General features: G+C 43.4%; 1 protein-coding gene across 3 annotated transcripts in view; it reads left to right on the forward strand.

Annotated features, from left to right (window-relative positions):
• Positions 1-24197, forward strand: part of RASAL2 (RAS protein activator like 2) — a 174783-nt gene that overhangs the window by 76459 nt on the left and 74127 nt on the right. For all 3 annotated transcript variants that reach the window (XM_084291410.1, XM_084291411.1, XM_084291412.1), the window contains exon 3: positions 7313-7436. In XM_084291410.1, the coding sequence (XP_084147536.1) occupies positions 7313-7436 (124 nt within the window). The remainder of the gene's footprint in view (positions 1-7312; positions 7437-24197) is intronic.

Below are 24197 nucleotides of genomic sequence, written 5' to 3' on the forward strand. Positions count from 1 at the left end.
TGGCAGGAATGTCACCTAGGGAATTAAAGTATAACCTGAAGAAACTTAAGGACATGAGAATTAATCCTAAAGCTGTACTGTACCAGCACAGCTGGGCTAAAAGGATGCATCTCATTAAAGAAATGTAATTGGGAAAAAAAACACTGGCTCATATCAGTAATAATTATCTGAAGGTGGTAACCATGCTCGTATGGCTTGTTAATTTCTCTTACCGCATACAGTTAAAAACATTTTGCCAGGAGTCAGATAAGCCTCTTGCTTAGATCCTGAGGAGTAAATATGAGGAGTCTAATGCATCACTGATGTAAAGTCCTCATATATGACATTTAAATACACTCTGGTTTTGCCTGTTTTCTGCCAGAAGGTGGAGAAATTCATTGCTGGGTGTGCACAGCATGGGCTTTAAGTATAGTAAAGGAAATCTTTGCGCTGTGCTCTCAAAGGAGTGCTGCCAGCACTATCACGATGAGAAATAACTTGTTTTGGAAAATGCTGCATGCAGATGAACCAGGCAGACATGCTCTGGTGCAGGTGTGGCTCCACATGCTGATAATGGGATTTGCTTCAGAAGCAAGTAGCTGGAGTCGTATTTGCCATTCTGATTTTCAAGTAATTGGGCTTGCTGTAAGTGAAAGGAAAAAGGGAACTCCTTGCAGAGTCATAAGTACTTTATAGGAAAATACTTTGCAGAGTCATAAGTACTTTATAGGAAAATAAAAGGTTGTTTTAATCTACTTCTGTGTCTGTACGCATGGCAGCATAGTTACAATCTCCTAAAGAAACACAAAAGAAACGCAGAACAGATGCACTGGTAGAACTGCTCGGCAAGAGACGCTGAGCTGATGCTTCGGATTTGCTCCTCTGATGTCCCCAAAACAGAAGCGTCCCTTGTAGCTTTCATGGGAAAGGGAAGGGGAGGCGACCTGGTGCGAGTCATTCAGAGGTGAAAGGCTCCATGAAATGTGATCTCCAGGTAGCAGCAAACAAAGGCCTAAGGCAGCACTGGGGGAGATGCTCGAGGAGCGTAATGATGGAAAGGTATGTAGGAGGAGAACAGGTATGTAGGAGGAGAATGGAAAAGGGCCCTGGTGGGACCACAGGCACCTGCATCCTAAACAAAGGACAGAGTTAAATGCGTAAGGAAAAGGAAGATTACTAAAAGAGGAAAACAGAAAATTATGTCTAGAGTAAAATTATTGGAAAGGTGACCCTGGAGGAAGTCTTTTTAACCTGAAGTGAGGTGAGATGGGCAACAGGAAGCCGAAGAGGGAGAGGTTCCTGCTCTGAATGTGAAAATTGCCAATGGAGTCGGTAGGTCGGATTTTCTTTGCACTGTTGATGAGGATCTGAGGAAGAATGTGAGGCACGGAATGATATGCATCATTAAGGGGTGGGTGTGAGGGAAGGAGGAAGAGATGCTAACAGCAGAGCGCCCTTTCAGCCGACAGGGAGCGCCTGCATCATCTAAAGGCTGGTGTAATTTGAGCACTGCAAGTCTGATGCACCTTGTTTTATTTTCTATGCATCTGCATTGTTACTTCACAGAGCAAAAATCCAAGAAGCTTAGACTGTGTGAAGTTGAAAAGGAACAGAAGTGTTTGATGTATATGATCTTTGTAGAATTATTATGCAAGTATGAATGTCAAAGCCCAAAAGTAGGAAAACATACAAAATGCAAACAGGTAAATGAAAGGTGTCTCGGTTGTTTCAGGTAAATACTAGCATGGGTTTCTTTCAGTTAAAATACTGCATTATGAATCACACAGTTTTATTTTAAGATGAAGGGAACAGAACAGAAGGAAGCCAAGTAGTAAGGAAACTTTTTTTTTCTAACACCCTCCCTCTCCCTCTCTGTACAGCTTTATTTACAGGGCAGTTTGGATGGACTGTGTGCAGACAGATTTTGCACTGTGCAAGCCCAACTGTAGGTTGGAATTCAGAGAAATTTCAAGGTACAACGTGATCCAAAAATATCTGTAATTGCTTAGACAAAAATAGCCTGAGAGTATCAACTTGTGCAGCGTAGATAAATACTAATTTCTTGACACCTTGTCATACAATGAAAATAGGTGAGACTGGAATGTGGAGATTATTAATAAAGGGAAGAGATGGAGGCCCAAAAATTAAGTAGAAAGAAAATGAACCCCTGTAGTGACATGAGGGACGACTTGGCACATAAGGAGTCTCGAGTGACAGGAGCAGTGCAATTACTAGAACATCTCATGGTGTGGCAATATCTAGCAACACCTTCTAAGACCAGGAGAACAGGTCTGGGCTGATTCACTTACAAATCAGCTTTTTTTTTGCCTTTTTTTTTTTTTTTTCCTATGAGGAAATTTCTCACTGTCAGGAAGGTGTCGATGTTTTCATCGCTGCTGAAACGTGTTCCATAGGGAAGAGCGGTGAGGACATACTTTCAAAGAGGACACAGGAAAACGTGGCTGCAAAAAACAGCAGCATTTAAACAGGAAAAGGGAATGAGTCAGTGGCTCTGATCAGTGGTTTCAGATAGATAATCCATTGCACAGCACTTTCACGAGGGATGTGACAAATGGCTGCATCTGGTTTGGGGCTGCCTTTTAGTTAGTCATTGTCTGTAACTTGGCTGCTGTCCTGCAGAATCTTTTAATTTTGTGTTCAGCTGCAAACGGAGATGAAAATCACTTTTCGCTGTGTTAGACTCTTATTTTCCTTCCCACACTTCCCTCATTTTTCTATCGGATCGAGAGGCATTTTTAATCGAGGGCAAAGTACAGCTAAGATCTGCAGTCACCATTCTCCATGACAAGGTTGGCTTCTTACTGGTGCTGGAGGCAGAGGCCAGCAGCGGGACATCTCCGGTGGGTTTTCTGCACTCGTCCATCTCCTGCGACTGACACCGGTCGTGGAGTGACAGCGATGCTCCCGAGAGCTCGTAGCAAGAGCAGACAGTGGTGAGTGGTGCCCCAGGGGAGGTTTCCAGAAGCGCCCCATGCCATCCGCAAAACTTGTCACATTGGCATTTACAGCACGTCTGGCTGGCGTGTAAGTGCGAGTTTGTCAAAGCTGAACTCAGTCATAAGAAAAGATTTGCTTCAATTCCCAAATGAGTTTGTTTGTTTGTTTTCCAAAGTCCCCAAGGAAGGTAAGAATTGAAGTGAAGAGCTTTCCATTATCTGTTTGTTGATGCGATTCCCAACTTATTGATTATCATTTCAGAAGAGGCTGCAAGTTCTCAAGCGTTTGTGGTTTTTTGTCATAAATCAGTCTTTCCAGTCTGAAAAAATCTATCTGCAATGAAGAAACTTCTTTCTGCCTACTTATTTTTTTTAAAGAGACCGGTTTACTCTGCCTTTAAGTGGCATTAAATGCTCGTGGAGATGTTACTCAGTTTCTTCTGAAATCTCTTCATCATCAAGCTCAAGATCCCAAATACAGCGTTTATACTTAAAAAGCACGTTCAGTGGCAGGTCAGCTGTGATGCTGTTCAAGAGGTGAGAATCCGAGCTGTGAACCTGCCCTCATTAAAATTTGAAAATCCGAAGAACCAAAGGAACATGGCCAGTGATCAAAATTGTGAAGATTGTCCAAATTGGCAACAGATCAGCTCAGGGCTGGGCAACTCCCAGGTCGGTGAAGTCTTGGCAGGCCAAAGAACAAAAACCCAAGGTAACAAAGCTGTACAGAGAAAATAGGTGGGAGCCTAAATTGCAGTTCAGTCCTGTCTTTGCAATACTTTGTTGTCCTCTGCTCCACGGCTGAGATGCCTGCTGGGGAGGCAGGGGCTGGAGGAGGGCGGGCAGATGCTGTGCAAACAGCGATACATCAGCGTCTGGTTGTGCACTTGCCTTTGAGTGCCATCCGATCTGTGAATCCCTTTGACGTACCCCAGGGTGGTTTATTTACAGGCTTAGAAACGCACCCAGTCCGCAGAGGTGCAGCGCTGCTGGCCAGGCTCGCTCTCCACATTTGTGGAGCTGGATTTTTCAGAGCTGGCTGGTCTTGCACTGAGCAACGAACAGCAGCAAGGCAGGCTTGGGATTACGTGTTTTTATGGTCAGTGCAGGCTGAGACTATGTTTTTGGAGGTGTGTTATTTTAAATAACATTGCAGTGTTAAGTCAGACTTAAGTTTTGTGGCTCCTTTGCTACTTTAATCTCACCGATGGAATCGTGGGCTGTTTGTACGTGTGCAGGCGTAGATTGAGCCATGTGGCACGAAAGTGTTGTTCTTCCTCGTGCAGTTTACACAATTCTTCAATCAAATACACAGTAGTAGGTGTTTCTCAAGCCCTTGTGAACACACCAACAAATGCAATCTTTTGCTGTGTCGCACCAGGTGAACGTTGCTACACCAACGAACCTACTTTAGGGTGCAGCCCAACTGCATTTTCCCAGTCTGGGCAAATGGTAAGTACAAAAGGCAGCGTGACTCAGAGCTAGGACTGGAGCCCTCGGACACTCTTCCTGCTAATGGCTAAGTCCTCTTTGAAGATAAATCCTATCTCTGGTATGCAGAAGTAGGTTTGTTTTTGACACCGTCTGCCTGTTTGCTTTTCCCAAGGGCACAAAGGACAGTGCAGCCCCAGCCACCATCCTCCTCCTCGCCCCAGCAGCAAAAAACTGCCTTTGTAGTGTTCTGGCTGTTGTCACCATCCCTATACACACCGTAGCAGCGTGGTGCTAGCAGCTTTTTCTTGTCTTTGGATTAAAAGAATGCTTCTGTCCTGTGTCAGCAAGGTCCCAGAGGTACTGAAGTGCCTGCTCGTAGTTGTTCCGGAGATATGGCTTGCAGCATCCCCCAAAAAAGTGCTCTGGAGGAAATCGGGAGAGACAGACCAGGCAGTCAGCAGAACAGCATGTAGAAGGGAATAAGACTAAGTGGCGTCTCCAGATGAAAACTGAAAATCTAATCTGTGATCTTGATTGAATGAGTGTAGCATAAACTAACTAAATTAGTCTCTGCTTAACTTCCTAATGGGCTTCACCCGGCTATCATTCAGCAAAGGACCTGCTGTAAAAATCTACCGGTGAAGAAAGTAGCCTTCACAGAGTAACCACCAGGGATTTGGGAAACTTGTTTTAAAAAATGAGCATTGCTGGAAGGAGACAAATAGACTGGCATAGTAACAAATAGCATTAAAAATGACCTTATGAGAATGCTAAGTGCTTGAAAGTCAGGAAATGCCAGAAGTAGTTTGTGAGAGCCAGTGTAGTGCAGCCTGTTTCTAAAATAGTACAGTATCGTATACATCTTCTGCAACCTTCTGTACAAATGAATAATATCTTTTTGTTTGCTATTAATACTCTGTTTTCAGAGATGCTTGGAGATATGAAAGGATAAGCAGCACAGGAAATATGACAGGGGCTTCTATTCCTCAGGCTGCAAGTTGTGTTTTTTCCAGAGCTGTCTGAAAAGAATTGCAGCATGACATGCATCACGGCTGGAACGTCAGAGCCGATGTCCTCACTAGAAGCGTGCTGGGACCGAGGGGTTGTGCCTGCCTCCAGCCCCTGGCTGCTGCACCTCTCCCTCACCCCCTGGGCTTTTTCCCGCAGGTGATGTCTGGGCTCACAGGGCAGCCCCACCAGGGTACGGGCTGTTATGGGAGGTGGTAAGACCCCGGGCAGACAGCTTTAGGGTTAGACAAGTCATCTCAAAATAACAGTGCTGTGACAAATACAGATCAGGAGCACTATTAGCTGTGTTGTTAGGAGAAGTGCAGTCATCCGGTTAGCCAGAGCAGAGCAACAGCAGGTCCAGTAATCCACCAGCACGGGGCTAACAGTAATTTGTGAGTGTGCAGAGACCTCCACAGCCCCGGGCATAACCACAGTGAGCAGGCAGGCCAGCAGGAAGCAGGGCATGGCTGACTGGGAGTAACTGGCAGGCTCAGAAGTTCCCAGTTCCCCGCTCAGTGTCCTCTCCTGGTGCCGCATTGTGGAAGCACCATCTGGACTTGCTGTCAGCCAGCACATCTCAGCTCTGGTCCCTCTTGGAGACACCCTCTTGGGTGTCCTGGGGCACACAGAGGTGTCCTGCACAGCGCTGGCCTTGCCAGTGACCCAGCAGAGGCAAGGATGGTCACCATGGGCCAAGAGCTTTTCTGCTCCCTTCTGGAAACACCCTTTTTCCGTGTAGTCTCTGTCTTCATTGTCCTCTCTTTCACCAACTTGGATAACCTTTGTTGTCTTTTGGAATAATCTGTATGTTCTTCTGAAGGGTAAAGCAAAGGATAGAAGTTTTCCAGTGGCTTGTGTGGTTCATGCTGTAGCGAGCAGGCAGCTCTCTGCAGTTTTTGTCTGTCCGTGTTCCTGTATGCAAAGTGACCGCTGCTCCAATTGATCACATAAACAAAATCAGGATGCACAAAGCTGTGCGTATAAATTTGCAAAGCAGTTGGGTTCTCTTCCTTACCCCTCAAATCCCTTTTTTACATTTTCCTGTTTGGGGTAGGAGTAGGTCAGGCTCTGTTTCTGTTTAACAAGGAGGCTGCATTGCTTGGGCTCTCTTAGAGCTGTTGGTTGTTGTCTGAATGCCCTGCAGCTGTAGTGGTAGGTAGCTCAATTTCTCTCCGTTTTTGCAGCATAAGCACCTCTCTAGACAGACGTCATCAGCCAGGCAGGTGTTTAAAAGCAGAGGGGAAGGGGGGAGCAAACCCTGAGGGGTCAAGTGCTGCCAACATTTCAGATGAGAAACAAGATTTTTAGACATTCACTACTTTTGAAGAGAATTTGCATACAGAACTTTGTGTGCTGAGAGCTCTCTGCAGCTGGGACCCCCAGCCTTTTGTAGACCCTTCTGTGAGGTCCTGTGTTTAGGAAGACTGACTTAATTTTAGAAGGTGCTCCCTTTCTTGATGTGGCCAATGTCACCAGCTGAATGCCCGTTCTCCGGCATGCTGCAGCTGATCAGTGAGTATGGCTGTGCAGAGACTGGAAAAATTGCTTTTGTAACCTGAGTTTCACGTGCAACCAGGAGCCTTGGCTCGGAGTTCCCCGTGTTTTAGTGGGCAAGACAGGGTAGCAATGGGTCCGGCACGGGGAAACAGATTTTGCAAAGCAGCACTGCCCTGTTATTCAGATGGGTTGGTTTGTTGTTACTTGATCCCTGTGCGTTGCAGGGTGCTGCACACCTGCGTGCAGTCCTGTGCGGGCTGTGCACCAGCACTGCTCAATGCTCCGGTGCTCGCCCATAAGTCCACCTCTTCTCAGGGATTGTTTGATAAGGCCAGCCACGCCGAGCTTAGCCTGAACGTTATTACCAGATCAGCAGAAAGTTAACTTCTCGACGAGATGGCACGTTAACAGCTGTCGGCATCCTTTTCACGCAGGTGCCGATGGACGGGGCGCAGGAGCCGCAGGATGCCACCAAAGGGCGCTGCCTGCGCCGGACGGTGAGCGTGCCCTCCGAGGGCCAATTCCCCGAGTACCCGCCAGATGGGGCCGCCAAGCTGGGTAAGTGGAAATCTCAACCGCAACAGATTGATTTTGATTTCTAGCCGCACGCCTTATCGCACAGCGCCGCTTCCCAGGCAGCGTCCTTGCAAAGGAGCCTGCTGAGGTCTGTCGCGCTGCAGCCTGGTGTCGGTGGAGGTCACGGAGGAGTTTGTAAATGCCTGCCTTCAAAGGGACTTAGGCAGCAGGATTTGTCCCGACGTCACTGAGATTGTTAGGGGGTGTCAGAGGAGCTGGGCTGCTGCAGCACGTGTGGAGGTTTGTGATTGTGAGTGAAGGATTCACTGCACAGCCCCGAGGTGTGTGGCTGAGAGCTGCTGAACGCAGGTCAATAGGAATGCAACATTTACTGGTGGTTTTAAGGTGGCTCCACAGTTTGTTTTAGAACTGTTATGTTGTTATGGTTTACCTCACTTTTGAGTGTCTCTGGAATTTCCTTTGCTTCATATTTTAGTATCAAGTACTAGATAACAGGTTTTTCTCCGACATACCTCATGCCTGTTCAGGGCGCAGTTCCTAAAAGAACCATCAACTGCCTGCTGCTGCTGGCTATAATTATACACGTTGAAATCTAAGGAAAGCAAAAAGAAAGGGCAGGTACTAAAATGACAGACAAAAGCTCTCTTGAAGTGGTTTCCCAAGTCTAGTTTTGACCCCATTCTCTAGGGTTTTTCTCCCCTCTTTTTTCCACCCTACCTGTGGCTGCATAAAAAAGTGCATATTTCCAGCTCTTGGCAGAAGCAAGGAGGAGTGAGGGGAGGCAGCAGCCATGCACGAGGGAGTTCTTTCCATTCCCACCTCATGCAGGAAACTTGCCTAGGCATAGGCTGTGAGCTACTGATAGAGTCTAGGAGCAATTCTTCTTTAATTTAGCTGTAGAATATTAATCTTGGGAGAGAGGGAGCTATGACAAAAAAACAATTATGCATCTCTGAACAGTAAAACAGCCGTGATAACATTGTTATCAGAGGTGAAGAGCAGGTGAGGTATTTTTCATTTCACAGGCTCATCTGCATTTTATGCCAAATAATGTTATTCTGTAAGTATATTGCACCCAAGTCATTTAAAGAGAAAGTTCTGTGAGGCTAAACGTAGAAAATCCCACTCTTCTAGATAGTTGATTAACAGATGCAAGGGGGTAGCACTTACTTGTTATACTTGCCAATATCACTACTTAACTCTTCCCTATTTGGGGAGGCGGATAGGGTTGTGTTTTTTGTTTTTGTTTGACTCATGGATTAGGAGTCTGAGAAGAAAGGGGGCAGGTCAGTGATTTAGGGAGGAAAATTGCAAAATACTTGAGGATGAAAGATGTAAACATAGCTCTTACTGTATTTGTTTGTGGCATTTCAAATGCAACTCTAAACGATCATCTTGTTTTGCCATACAAACAAATATTAATTCTTTTTTTGGAAATAAAACCATCATGTAACACATTTATGTTGTGTTAAAGGCAAAACACCTACTCCCAGGTGCAAGGCTAGTGAGATGAGTGGGGAATCACGTTGCAGCCAGTCTGCGCTCAGCAATGGATGTGATTTGCAACTTTGCAAGCTAGAAAGACCTTTACAATCCAGGGGATTCAAGCGCCTTCCTTTTCTATACCATGTGCAAAAAAATGTGGGGAAGAATTTATAGACTTCAGTGAGCATCTGAATAGCTGGAAATCTAAGTGTTAGATTTTTAAAATGTGACCTTGTAACCTTCTTCATTTTTCTTAAATTGCCACAGGGAATAGATGACTGTGCTCTTTGGGTATGCGCATTGCTGTGTATTTTGCTGCAATTTTAGATCGGTGCGGTGTGCTGCTTGATGTATGTCTGACAGGAATCTATTAAAAGTACAAGGGAAACCCATATCCACACGGTCTTCTCCATGTGAGATCTGCAACAGGAGCACATACAGACGTCAACGAAGTTTGTAGCTGAAGGAAAGGGGCATGCAGTGGGTGGGGAGGAAGGATGGAGCTGCAGAGAAATGGAGCAATGCCCGTACTGTGAGGAGTGATGAGAGTAAGTGGGAGGGCTGGCTGTGTGTAACCTGATTGCAGCACCCTCGGTAACGTTCCCTTGTCTTCACATCCTGGTTAGAAATGTCTCCTATCATGATTACAGAATCCCTGCTAGTGGAAGAAGGTGGGTTGATAGAGCAGTGGGAGTAGCTTTGTGTCAAAATGTTGAACCAGAGGACAAACCGGTGCAGGAAACTGCTGAGCATCTTTATGAAGAGAAACAAGTGGATGGTAGCAGCCAGGGCCTATCACCAGCAGTACAGATAACAAGGAGACTGAAATAACTTTGGAATGGGCACCAAAGCTGAAAAACAAGAGAGCTCTGCACAGCAGAGGCTGATGAAATATCTAGTAGATAAATTGCCATGCAGAGCTGATAAGAATATCGAGCTTGTCCTTGGGAAGCATGTGCATGACATGGCAATGGCAGACAGTGCGTCTTAGGATGATTTGTTGAGGCTTTTTTCCAAGTAAGGTTGCCATACCTCTTGTGCTTTAAAAATAAAAATAAGGTGATGGAATTTCTTTTCATCTCTAGCACTAGTTACATCTTCTGTAAAACCTCAAGAGTATCGTATCAGATCAATCTTTTTTTTTTAATGGAGCAATTCGAACAGTGCATGTACTTCTGGGGCTCTGCTTAATTAACAACAGTACCCATTCTGCAAATAATTGTGGCATTCTTTATAGCACTGGGCACATATCCTTGTAGCACCATTCCTAGGAAGTGTGTGGGAGTGAAACTACCCATGTTACAGCAGAGCAGTTGAAGCAAGAGACGTGTAACTCACCAGAGGTCAACATTAAGTCAAGTGTGCTTTACTCAAGGGCTGTTGCAGTCATTCTTGCCATCTCTTTCATTTCTACCCTTGCTGCAGGGTTGGCTCAGCTGTTTGTATGGCAGCTGCTGAACCACCATGGTTTACAGTCCTGTGTACTAAGATAGGCACCAATTTCCACATACTTCAGTACAGTAAGCTGTAATTTGTGATGGGTCAGCAGCTGCCAGAGAAGCAGCTGAGCCATCCCTTCTGTGCAGGCAGAAACCACTGCAGTCACCCCTCCATGAGAGCCAGAGGGGTGGACAAACAGATAAAGCACAAGATAGAAAGCGATTTGTTTAAATAGGGAGAACTAGTAAGATCATCTAAAAGAAAAAATAAAATACTCCAGAGGACACTCTCCATCTACTAGCTTAGGTGCTCGCCCTCTGCTTGCGGGCAGTAGAGAGACTGCTTCTAGTGCTGAAATTCTTAATTCCTGTCTGGAAGGGACATTGTACATACTGTTGTGTAATCCAGTTCTCTGTTAAATGTATGCCATGAAATTTCCTTGGTACGTAATCTCCATCACTGTAGTAATACTTACTGAGCGTGAGTAGGTGCATTCTTAAATATCTCATTTGCTTGCTAGGGTTTTGTCTTGGCAGCACTTTTTGTCAAAAGTGCTTCCTTTCGGGGAAGCTAAAAATGTAGCTGTAATTTATCCCTAACTCCGGTTTGACAGCCTCTTTCCTTCTTCTTTCAAGCATTACTTTCAATGGGCTAATTTTTAAATGAAGTGTGGAGGTGTGATATGGGCCTTAGAGACCGGTACCTCACTCAAGCGAGTCCTTCCGTTGTGCTTGCCAACATTTCTGGTGCAGAACCTCCTCTTCTTTAACAGGTGTATGGGTTTTTGTTAGGGAGATTGCATCCTTTGTAGAGGATCTTTGTTGATAATAGCATATTGGAATTAACCATTCATACAGTAAAAGCGTGATTCAGATTTCCACCATTCATACTATTCGACAGACTAGTAACACAGTTATTGCTTCCTTTCCTAAAATAATCCTCTTCTCTCTTACTCTGCTTCCTTCTCACCACCTGCTCACGCTAAATGAGACTTGTTAAGGAGAATACATAGGGAAAGTTTTGATTCTGGCATCTGGGTGCATCTTTGTGGCATTAGTAAGAGATTTTTTGCCTGCATATGTGAAAATACCAGGAGAGATTGGGAGTGGGGAAATTGATTTTTTTTAATTGTTTTTAAATTATTAGGAAAATGTGTCATCAGGGAGAGAGTTTTTTGAGATTCTCTGATGCTAATGTTTATGCAAATGGATTGCAAAGGGCTAATGATTCAGAGGACTAATGTTGATGCAAATGGATTTTCTTTTTATATTTGGAGGCGAAGTCATCTGAGAAGAAAAGGAAGACTTTGACTTGTTGAAACGAGTTAACCCTGTGTTTTCTCAGTCACATCTCTGACTGCTTGAACACAAGGGCTCTTGAGAAAAGACTGCAAGCGCTTGCTGAAAGCAGGTCAAAGGCAAATCTTTGTTCTGTCCTCACCTTGAGTCACTAGCATTGAGAAATGTTGTTTTCTGTCCAGTCACTTGGTCTGAAAAATTGGAAAATTTCATTTGTACCCTCAATGCACAATGAATGCTAGTGTGCTGGTTCTTGCCTTCATTGATGTAATTGCTGTAAACAATATTAATTTGGAGTGTAGATCAGGAGCTCTGGCATAGAGCACTGGTCTGACTGAAACTTCCCTTGGCAGTAACACTCATTTAGGCTTTTTCCACCTCCCTTCCACCATGCCAGTGAGTATGTTTTTCTCCTTGCACTGTGCGATCATTTATTTCTGCAGTTATTCTTCAAGCTACTTCATTGCACTGCCTTGTGGACAGCTGTGTCAGCACAACTGGGGGAATGGTTCTGCAATAGAGACATGCAGCCAAAGGTGAGAGGAGAGGAGGCAGGGACTCCTTCAACTAGCTTTGTTGCTGACAGGTTTCTAGAACTGCACGTTTCTGTTTTTATTTTTTTATTTTTTTTTCCCTGGAAATACATTTGAGTTTCTTTGCTGGTAGGCAAGAGAATAGTCACCAAGACTGAGGGCAGTCTGGGTTAGCAAGCCTTATGCCTTTTACGAGCTTCTGTTCAGTCAGCTCAGTATATCCAGGGTCTGCTTGTCCTTGCATAGCTCTGTGGCTCATCTTCCACACTTTTGGGCTGGAGTCACCATCTCTTCATCAGGGAGCCAACAGGCCTTCAGTGCTTGTTACAATCAATAACATGGCAACAGATCACTTGTGTGATCTCCTGTACTCGGCACAGTTGGTGTGCCAGGAATAGTGGGTCCAGTTTCAGGCCCACCAGTAGGAGAAGGATGTTGAGAACTTGGAGGTGGTCCAGCAATTCTTAAAAATACAGGGAAGGAGACTGGGCTGCTTCCGATGTATTTCAATGTATGCTTCATTTGGGAGGTCAGGGCAAATATCTAGGAAACTAGGCATCCTGACTTTCCTGATGTCTCAGAGATGTCTTCTATGTACAGAAATATTGTATGTATATAAAAAATACAGAAATATTTACACATGTAAGGAAATTATATTGATCACAACCTTCCTAGTATACTATCACTGCTACATGTACAATTCTGAAATTTAGTGAAGAGGAAATTTTGAGCTTCAAAAATTACACTTAACTTCTTGATCCTCTGGTTTAGTTGCACAGTTGATAGATTTTATCTCAATAATCACCCCCTTTCCACTTGCTCAAGCGTATTTTTTCAGTAAAAAAATTCCACTGAACTTAGAGAAAGCTCTGATCAGGCAAAAAAGGGCAGAAGTGATGAAAATGAAGCACTAGTCTGTTTGGGTGCCAGATCCATGCTGCATAGCTATCAGGTGACCTGAAAGATGTGCAGAAATCTGCCTCAGTGCTGTTTTAAAAGGTTCTGTCCAGAGACTTGGAAATGGAGCGAGCAACAGAAGATCAGTTAAGTGTCTTCTAGTTCCCTTGCTGCCTGGCGTGCACCTCTTTACAGTAAATAGCTCTGCAAGCCACTGCTGAGCCCTCCTACGTGGGGATCATTGCACCAAGGAAATACACAATCCGTGCTCTTCCTTCAGGTAAAAACTTGGCAGGAGAGAACAGACATTAGCTGAAAAGATTTCCAGGGTTATTTCAGTAACTGTTGCTTCTAAGACACAAGGTTCTTTGCAACTAAAGCAATCAGAGCTGAGCCTTGCTTTCTGTATGTTCCAGCTGGAACAAATACTTTCTGATGAAAGAATAAATAGACTTACTTTGTGAACACTGCATAAGTGCAGTCCTGGTGTGCTGAGGTGTGGGATAAAGACCTGAAAAGGTTTACTGCTTGGGAGGGAAAGGGGGGAGACGGTCTGTTTTGGAAGAACAGAGATTATTTGTGACCTGGTCAATGAAAAAATCTGCAATGCACCAATCCCTACATGTTCAGTAAAGATTTACTTAAGAAGTACGTGGGGTTTTGGAATAACAGATTTACACTAACTTCTAGCAAAACTGTGTGTTGGAAAGAGGGCTTTCCCTTCACCTTCCCTAACCCAACTCTGCCTATAAAGCCTATCTGTTAGAAAGTGAGGTTGAAGAAATGCAGTTTACTAGCTTCCAGTATCACAGGCTTACAGTTTTGTGTTGTGTCTTGATGAAAGAATTTCCCCAATAGCACTGTCTGCTTTTTCACTGTGATACTATGTGCAAAATAACCATCTCCTGCCAACTGTCTTGTATGGCTGGGATGCAGAATAGGGGCTTTGGGTTTAGCTCTCAGGCTGAGGGGAAGGATGTGCGTGTTGTGTGCACACCCGCAGCACTATTCCTGGCGGGAAGATAGATTCGGCTGTGCTGACTTGTTTGCAACTCTTTGCATTTGCCTGATTTGTGCTTGCATGAACATGTTTGTATATACACACACAAATAAACGTATGAGAGAGATCCGCATCTTCCTGTATACAGATCCAGGAGCCTAAAGGATCAGACTTATCACTGTCTGCTTTTACATTTAAATTAGCACCCCGTGCTAATTTAAATGTAAAAATCTTCTTCATTTTTTGAACTTTAAGCCATTTGTGTCAAAAATCTACCTTGAAAGGTTCCTAACAGCTGAAAGGTGACTGAGAGCAGGGCAGTGAGCACCATTCTGCACTTGCGTGGCTTGACACGGCTCCCTGGTGGCCGAAGAGCTGCCTGTGTTTCCCTATGCCACAGGTGGGTACCGTGCACATTTAGCCACACGGCCCTGTTGTTGCATGGCACCTCAGTCCTAGCCCAAGAGCATTGCCAGAACTCCCGTGTGAGTTTTTTGTGAGATCTGCAGCCCTCACTTCATGGAATAGCACAAGCAAGGTTTGCTAAAGCCTTAATCCTTCGCCTGGTTTACTTTCTGGTGTATTGGATCAATTTGCTAGTGCTGTCACTACTGGGTAAGTTTAACAGGGACTGATCTATGCTGATATCAATTGAAATTCTAAAATTTCATCCCTCTTCAGAAAACATTGTTTACCCACCATGTTATATCCCAAAATTCAAATACATGCAAACTACAAGTTGCGTTTTAAAAAGCCTCCTGTAAAATACAGCTGCTTTTGGGCATTGTTAAACAACCAGTGAGTGACACGAGGAAGCACGCGGTATGTGGAAAGTGGCCTGCTATCTTCAGCATCCACAAAAAGAGGTTAGGAAACTTTGGGAAAAGCCCTGAAGTAATCTGAAATTTGGGCTATGTACAGTGCAATTTGCCTACCTCGGAAGGATGAAGAATTTAGACAACTCTGCTTGAAATTAAAACCAACTCCAGGGAGGCTAGATATAACAAACAGGATGCCTAAATCTCAGTGACATTCCCCCTGGGCAATTGGAGTTATTTGTATACAGAAAATTGCCAAGCTGCTGTCTTTTTCTTCTTGTCAAACCCAAGAGAAGCCAGAGGATTTTGTTTTGTTCTGAGTGCTGCTGAAACTTTATTCCCTTGGACACAGATCATCTGTGCTGAAAGCCAAGTTTTGTCATGAAGCAAGTTTTATCTGTTCAGTTCTTAAACCTTTTTAGAGCAGAAATTAATAGGGGTATGAACAAATAATCTTAACTCTCTAGTATTGACACACAATCCATTAAGTTTTTTTTTTTTCTTGGAAATCCCTTATGTTCCTGCCCGCTACTTCCAGCACACACAAGAAATTGCTTTAGAAGATTTTAAAGTTTTGTTGTGTGAGCACAAAGAGCACTTTATAAATACAGCATGTTGTGCAATGTATTAATTGCTACGAAATGGTAGCTCTTGGACCATTTGGCACGTTTGTTGAGTGTGTTCTAATCAAACCTCAGTTCGTTATAAAGGAAGCTATCATTTTCCTTAGCTTTTGTAAGAAAAATATTTATGAAATTCCGTAGAGAAATCTACCTTAAGTCATGCATGAACTTACTGTGCATTGTTAAATTTTGTAGGTTCTCTTTTATAGTTGTTTGATCTTGTGGCAAAAAGTAATTACGTTTCACCCAACCATGTATACATTCCTTTTTCCTTCAGTAACAACCAACTTAACACTTAATGGAAAATTAACCTATCTTCCTACAACCTGAATTTCCTTATCTGAAGTCTTCTCTACAGTTAATTTGAACTGTTAAAGTAATTAAAAAAAAAACACTGGTGTAATTAAATCTGGTTCGGACTTCTATTTACAGTACTAGTTGCTAATCAGTTTACTGCTTTAGCATGCGCTGATGGCAATACTTGTCAATGCAAATATTTATGAACTCGGATTATATGCACCTAGCTTTAAGTTTGTATGAAATTAAATATACTAAGTTCTCTTCACAGAACAGGGGGTGTGTACACTTCTGTATCGCTGCTTTACCGCCCTTTTTGGTGCTGGTTCTGTCTTATCTGCCCTCCAGGAGAATCAGTTTGACTTCACACAGTGAAGCCCACTTCTGCCACTGCTGAGTGCTGTGCTCTCACGTTCGTACAGCTGCTGTTACTTGAACTACTTCTGGTATGTCTTCATGCATTGCAGTTAGGGCTTGTAGTTACAGCACACTCATGCCTTGCTTGTGACAACTATTTCATTAGGGTTGCACATTTTTCTGTCCTAGGCACAGCCTTAAGTTCCCTATCTTTCTCTGGCTATGCACACATTGTTACAAGTTCATCCATTTCTGTAGCGTTCATGTGTCTGTAATCTTCTTATAGTCCAAACTTTGAAGCAAGCAAAACACAAAATCTGTGATGCACAAGCCTGTACAAAAGATGGGGAAAATGTGGAGTTGTTATGGAGGGCTACTCTAGTCATTCTTCCAGCGAACTTAAAGAAAGAGATCAGTTTTAGTAAGTGCACTAGTCAGACTAGTAAAACCATCACATTTTTACATTAATGGAGCTTAAAAAATGGAACTGCCACTTCTATTTCCCTTGCTTTTATTTCATGTGTTGTTTCTGGGGGGCCTGAACCTGTCTTTTCTCCTACCTTCCTCTCTTCCCAATGTACTCTCTTCATGTAACTCTACATCAGAGTTGCTCGTAACAAACATATATGGACAGGCAGTGTTGGTTGGTAATGTACCGTAATAATAAGTGAGCTGTCCTGTATCTTCTTTTTAGAGCACTGGAAACTGTGAATCCGTGTATTTTTATTTTGGCATTAAGGGTTGCTGTTGTGGCTTTTGGCACGTCTCCATCTGCACATCTGAGCTGCCCATGCTGAAGTGTCCCTGCAGGTATTGAAATGTGTTCGTACGTCTGCAGAAACGGTGCTGAAGAAGTTTGTATTGCTGCCCCAGAATGCAAAGTTTGGGGGGATTTTCTTCCTTATAATTAGTTCTGGGTGAAGATGGCAGAGCTTGCTAAGAAGGCTACAATGGGGCAAGAAATCCGTTGTCAGTTATATATTGGGTTTTTCCATGCAAGACCTCAAGAGATTTCTTTTCCATCAGGCAGCAATAGTACTTACTTACATAGCACTTTACATCTGCAAAATGGTCTATGAAGATGAGCTAATTAATCTGCACAATGCCTCTGGGAAGCAAGCAAGTAGAGTTTTTTAAAAAATAAATAAAAGAAGCAAATTTTATGGTGTTTCCTGTGCCATCTTGTGATGTTTACACTTCACTGGGGCAGTGACATACCTCCTGTGGGCAAACTACTTTTATAGCTGCACAAATAAAAAAGTGCATAATATATGAGGTGGCTTATGTATTAAATTAGACTTATTCAGGTGTGTGCTGCATATTTTGCTAACCTGCTAACCCTGTTGTAACTGATTGCCCTTTCATAGCACAAGGGGAGGAAAGAATTATAACTATGATTTTATCTTTAAACCAAAGATGTCTCAGCAGCACAGCAGAGAGATAATTTACTTAAAAGAAAAATAATAAAGCCACAGAGGAAAAGTGGGCTATTGAACTCCACTGGAGTTCATCATAAACTCTTCTAGCAGGCACCTCCATGTCGCAAGCAAATCCCTGATTCCCCGGAGAAGCCCTGGAGATGGAGAGGACTGTAAGTTCTACTGGTGATTAGTGCCCATTAAGATTCAGCTCGGTGTCCAGTAAAGTGCTTTTGGCTACAAGCTAATAATTCCCGATGCACAGTTGAGACTGCTTTATCTTGTGTGTTATCCAGCGATTTTTTTTTCCATTTCAACTGCCAACATTTGCTTGACTAGCAACCTCTTTTTTCCAGAGAGTTGCATGTAGTTTTGGTGCAGGTCTGACCAGTGAGACCATTAAAAATTCAAGTCATTTAGGTTTTTCCTCACAGACAGACTTTCCCCACTGTTACGTGGTATGCTTGGGCTAAGAGAACAGCAGGAAAGTCTACAGCAGTGGTCACCAACCTTGCTGACCCCAAGGTATCAGCGCCGTGCAAATAATGAGTGCTTTGCTTTTCCAGCTACCTTTTTATTTATTTTTTTTATTACTCCTCATCTGTAGGAGATGCTCGGGAGGACTTTACATGCGCTAAACAGTGAGGATTGCTGGTCTAATTGCTGGTCTTCCTTAGGGTCTAAACCCTAAGGAAGCATCAGGTGGCTGCTCTGTCATGGCCACCATTGGGTTAGCGCTCCGGTCTCCCTTTGACCATGGTGAGGTGACCAGGGTGAGGTGTTAACAGTTCTGTCCAGGAGAGAGCAGATGGGAAGGATTGTAGGAATGTTTTTTGTTGGGTTTTAGAGACTGTGAGTTTTGGAAGAAGTGTTTTATTCCTGGCATTGGTAAAGCAGGCTGTGGTGGGTTGAACATGGCCGGCAGCCCACCCAAACCCTTCTCCTCAGAGGGACTGTCAGAACCAGCTGCAACGAGCAGACTGGAACCAGCCGTGACTGGCCAGGACCATCCAGAAGCAGCCATGACTGGATGGAACTGGTTGGAACCAGCTGCGACCAGCCAGAACCGGCTACGACCGGTGCAGGGCACCCCGGCCTCTCCTCACAGGACCGGGGCCCCACTGCCTGCGCCTCACAACCGCTGCCCAACGTGTTCGCGTGGGAGGGAGCCAGGGTTCCGCGTGCTATTTCTGAACATGTGTGGGGAAAATGCGGCTTTTCCCCCTGCTGCTGCCATTTGGGATGTTTGTGGGAGGAAGGGGATCTGCACTGAAGTGCCGTTGCCATGTTGTGTTACATCTCTCTCAGGCTTTTTGAAGGTAACATGTTCGATAGGTGGGCCCAGTGACGTGAGGTGAATTCACTACTTGTTGATGATGAAGAAACTATCATCAGCATCTACTACAATAATGCACATTTATTCAGATTAGCAGGGCTCTAACATGTTAGAAAACTTAATAATGTTTCTCAATTTTTAAATTAATTTCAGTTCTTCGTGCAAATACCAATTAAGTATTGGAAACTTTGCTAAGTGCAGACAACTGTTTTTTTAAGAAAAATTGACCCATCTCTTCCCATGTTACACAGTATTTTAAAAAATCTTCTGCTGAGTGTTCCCATACATGTTTCTAATTTAAGTAGTTCGGATAGATCACAGGGAGATAGACCGTAAGGCAACATCTTGCATTTAATTGCAAATGATTTATATTAAAAGAAATTGATTTACATTTAAAAGTTAATTAAAAAAAAGTCCGATTCTCAGTTATTTTCTTTTATCTCTTCTGCTCTACTGCTTCTGCTCAGTCATTGCTAATGCATTTCTTCAGCTGCAGCCTCTGGAGACAGAAGTTTTAAATGTGTGTGGTTCCCTCACTGCCTTCCCACGAGGTTTGAACAGCAGCAGCAAGCTGGCCAGGAACGAGTTAATTCCTTGAATTGCTGTTTTTCTTCAGATATTGGGTGGCAACCTCCCTTCTTCTGATTCAACAGGTTTTTTTTGTTGTTTTGTTTTGTTTTGTTCTGTTTTTGTGAGAAGTAGAAGCCTACACTTGTCAGAAGATTTGGTGATTTGAGCAAAAGTCACATGGCAATGCATGGGTAATGTTATTGCTGTCTTTTCTGATAATCTTTAACCGGTGTTGCAGTCTTCTGGAAATAACTTTTATTCCTAGGCTTCATAAATTATATTTCAAATATCTGAAACTGTGTAGATTTCTAGAATACTTCAAAGTACTTGTGCAATTTAGTGGTTTTTTTTTTCTAATAATCTTCCTAATATGCTGTCTCTTCCTATGTCTTCAGAAGATGTATTTGCTTGAGTTGGGTAGCTCCTTCAGCATTTCAGAAATCTTTTCTTTGAGGCTGCTACAAGACATGTTAAGGTTGAGAAAAAATAAATACAAAGGACCTACCCAAGTCACTAAAAGTGGCTTATTTATAAACTACTTGCCAGCGGGCAGATTATGGCCTTATTTTGGAGCTGGATCCAAAATTCAACCCTTGTGTTTGAACCTGATTTAAAAACAGGGAATTCCTGAATGATGTGAAATGAAAAAGCAAAACGTAGAAACAAAAACTGGAAATGTAATCAGAAAAACTTCTTAAAAAAAAAAGAGTTTATTATTGTTATTAAAAAAAAAAAAAAAAAAAGAGAGAGAGAAGAAAAATGTTTACCCATAGAAGTGTTAGAACTCTTTGAAGAGATATACAGGCTAACTTCAGCATACCAGTCCTTAATTTTTCCATCTCTTCTATCATTCTGTGTGGTATAAATGAATTGTCTGATGTTGCTCCACCCTCAAGAGAGATGCTTTTCTGTGGTGCTGTGAATGTAGTTGGTAAAGTGCTCTGGAATGAAATGTTCTATATAATTACTGTAGTATTTCTTTGTTTTGTGGAGCGGGGCTGGCAAGGGAGAAGAGATGGCAATCGTTCACAAGCGGTTACTGCTTTTTTGCAGAATCTTGATCAGCTGAGATCATGAGACCGTTTTGCCCTACCGTTTCTGGTAATTGGATGTTTCTAAGCAGCAGGTCAAACTAATTTGTCTTTAGAGGGACTGTTTATTTTGTTATACTGCTGTCAGTGACAGGTTTGGGGGGTTTGGTGTTGATCTTTTTTTTTCCTTTTTTTTTTTTTTTTTTTCTTCTCTCCTGATTTTGAGCTGCTGTTCTGTTCCAGCACTTTGTGCAAGATCCCTGGGTGTAGTTACGTGATTAGCTTTAGAGGGCGAGGGAGCAATTACAGTTTTGTATTATTTATTTTGCAGTCAGTATTGTTTAAGCACACATTCAGCAAGTTTCTTTCCCAAGGCCTGTGCTGTGCTCTTCACACAGATATCTCACGTGAGCTTTGGCAGGGGGTAGGGTGACCAAAGTTGCTGTTTCTTCCAGGGGAAAGACTGTGAGGGTGTGGGAGGCTGTTTCCCAAGAGAAGTACAGAAGTTCATCTCGAGTAATGAGGTGGGTGGCATTAGAGGAAGAAAAGGACTGAACCGGAGGAAAATACCATGTTGTAAACAAGTGGCAAAGTTGGAGTGAAACAGTTCAGATCACTCTGCCCCCTGCCTCCAGCACACCTACAACTGCAGAAGGTAGGGGCAAGCGTGCAGCCTCTTAGCTCTCTTAGGAGCAATGCTAGCCTGTTTAGCAACAGGCTCAACAACTTTGCATTCCTCCTGTGTGTGTGCTTGTCTGCTCCAGTCCCTGACTGGCAGGTGGGATCTGTTGGGAATCAAGCCGTGGACTTTTAAACTGATCCAACTTGACACACTATTTGCAGCAGGGGCATTATAATGTATGAGACATTATGATGGCAGCAGTAACCAAAATGTGCAGGTTTCTGCTTCTGTGTCTTGAAGAGCAGCTTTTGCCTTTTCATTTGAAGCAATGTTACACCTAGAAGTTCAGCTCTTGGCACTTCTAAAATAAACAAGAGCTCAGGAAAAAGGCTTTCAGTATCAGACTTAACCGTTTCATTTTCAAAGCCATAAATCACATTATGAATTGAAAAAAAAAAAGGAAAAAAAAAAGAAAAAACAAAAACAAAATACAGCACCATCAACAACAAAAAGGAGACGACAAAACAAAGAGAAAAAAAATCATTGTTTTCTTTTAAGTGAATCTGCAGGGTATTTTTTAGTACTGCGTATTTCCTAATCTGTTTAAGGGGCAGAAGTGGGGTTACATCTGCAAATAAAGTGGAATTTTGCCAGGCACATTCAGAGACACAGTTCCTTGTTCAGCTGACAAAACCACGTTTTCATCTTGACTGCTTTCTTGCAGCCCGGACAGTTTATGCAGTGATATCAGCCTCTTAAGTTTCCCTGCTGCTGCTTTTAGACTTTGAGTCAGCTGCTCAGAATCCCTGACTTTTCTCAGCATCGGGCGTGTTTCTGCTTAACAGGAGTCTCCTCCTGCCCACACACCCCCCCTCCCACCCCACCCTGAGTGCTTGCGCTGGCGCTCAGCTCCCCCACCCTCCCTTGGGACAGGAAAAATGAAGTGTCTGCCCGTCCCGGGGAGATTATGTCGCTGTTCGCAAGGAGAGCGGCGTGCATCCCATGCGCTGGCAAGGGAGGCGAGCAACCCAAGGGCAGCTATTGTTCAACTGGAGCCAAGGAGCTGAATAGAGAGGCTTGCGCTTGACGGGCTTCAGCTCTGGCTTTTCTGCATTCCAAACCGTCTGCGGCGGGGAAAACAGCGCGGAGAGGAGCATGCAGAGGCTGCGCTGACTTTCTGGTTGGCGTGGTGGCAGGACCATGGTAGAGGCATTGGGATTACCGCAGAATGCAGTTCACAGGTGAGATCCCTCATGACATTGTCCATGCAAATAGGGGACGGTATTGCTGCAATACTCCGGGGAGGCGGGATTGGGTAGGAGGCACCTAGGTGTTTTGCTGGAAATTTAAAGTGACTAGGTATAAAGTAATGAGAAAGTTAAAGGCTTTTTTTTTTTTTTGAGCTTTTCCTTGCTGCACATGAATGTACACCTTTTTCTTCATTAGTTCAGGTTTATGTACAGTGTTTTTTAAAGTCATGTTTACATGTATTTAATTTGTTCATTGGAAAAGTGAATTATTGGTACTTTTCTGCTTGCTAGCACAGAATTCAGATGTGTTTGTATTCAAACCTCATTGAGATGCAAAGATGAGAGAGAAGTTTTTGTAATGGCTTTCCAAGTTTAGCATGTAGTTTATTGCTACTTAGATCATTAGGTTTACTTTCTCGCCCTCTCGGTGAAAGCCTTCTCTTGCCTAACATAAGTCAGTATGTGTACATTTTTATATACCATTGAATTTCTGGGCTAGGCCAGGCATCATTCTTCAAGGGCACACTGTGGGAATATTTTTCACTGTTTACTTGCGGCTGGCACTGTGTGATGTTTTCAGCATGTGATATTGCCAACCTTGCTTCCTGTCCTCCAGCAAGCGATGGTAAATCAAAGCAGTTCAGGGAATACTACAGGTTGCTCATAAAAACAAGAGGATTTGTTTCCAGTACAAAGCACATTGCGTTAGTAATGGAATGTACTTTTGCAGCAGCTTTTGTCTTAAGATGATAAGTAGTAGCAAGCTGGAGAGCATTTAAATTTTGTGCCTTTTGAGATTGTTGAGACATTCTTCAGTGGCTACACAAGCAGTGATTGTTACCTAAGGAAACCAGAATGGAAACTACTGAGTTAAGTTTTTTCTACCTCAGAACCAGCCTTTAATAGGTACTGATTATGAAGTCTTTCTCAGTCATTTTCCTCCTCTTCTGTAGACCAGGGAGAATACTAATTTGCAAACTTGGAGAGACTGTTTTTGTTAGCCTGAACCAATGAGGTTGTTCTGCAGCTGCTTTTGAATTACATGATCAGAAAATGAAAACCTTCTGCCTTAGCCTTTTTTGGGCAAACATGTTTCTTCCCAAAACAAGCAAACTTTCAGCAAACTGATTAGTTGAACTCGTGGCAGCACAGTCCTGATCCCTTCCAAGTTTCATTTAGATGATTTTGGGGTGGTTGCCAGGACGTACCCTTTAGAATTTCCCACCTTTCTGGGCGGGCTTCTTCATACAATTTACATGTTAATGCGACGCAGAATCAAAAATACAGTACTGGGGATTTCTGGAAGGCAGATGTGAGCAGCAGCTTACCTTCCTGCAAATTCTTCATCTCGTGCCTAACTTTATCTGATACTCTGTGGGTGCTCTTGCTCTTTCTGTCTCCAGAAATCTAGAGGGAGGGGAAACCTGCATAATTCTGATGAATACTTGAAGTGACTTCTGTCAGAAAGATCGGTCATGGCTATTTAAAGCTCATGGGAACAAACTGGCTTCATTTGTATATAAGCAGGAGGAAGGGGCGTTCTGGTACACCGAGGCTTGACCAGCTCATTGCTATTTTCTGATAGCTGGGAGAAAGTGTCGCATCAACTCTGTAACAGGAAAGTCAGGGAATTATGTGATGTAGCAACATACAGCGTATGGACGGCGTTTGTAAATGGCTTGCTGGCATCAAGAGACGGATTCATTCTCTAGCCTGTGGAGGTACGTACCTTTTCAAAGCTTTAATTCTCCACAAAGGGAATACTTCCTTTTATCTAGATTTGTTGGCTAATTGGCATCAGACAGCA

This window comes from Netta rufina (genome assembly GCF_964035555.1).
Source record: "Netta rufina genome assembly, chromosome: 8".
Taxonomy (NCBI): domain Eukaryota; kingdom Metazoa; phylum Chordata; class Aves; order Anseriformes; family Anatidae; genus Netta; species Netta rufina.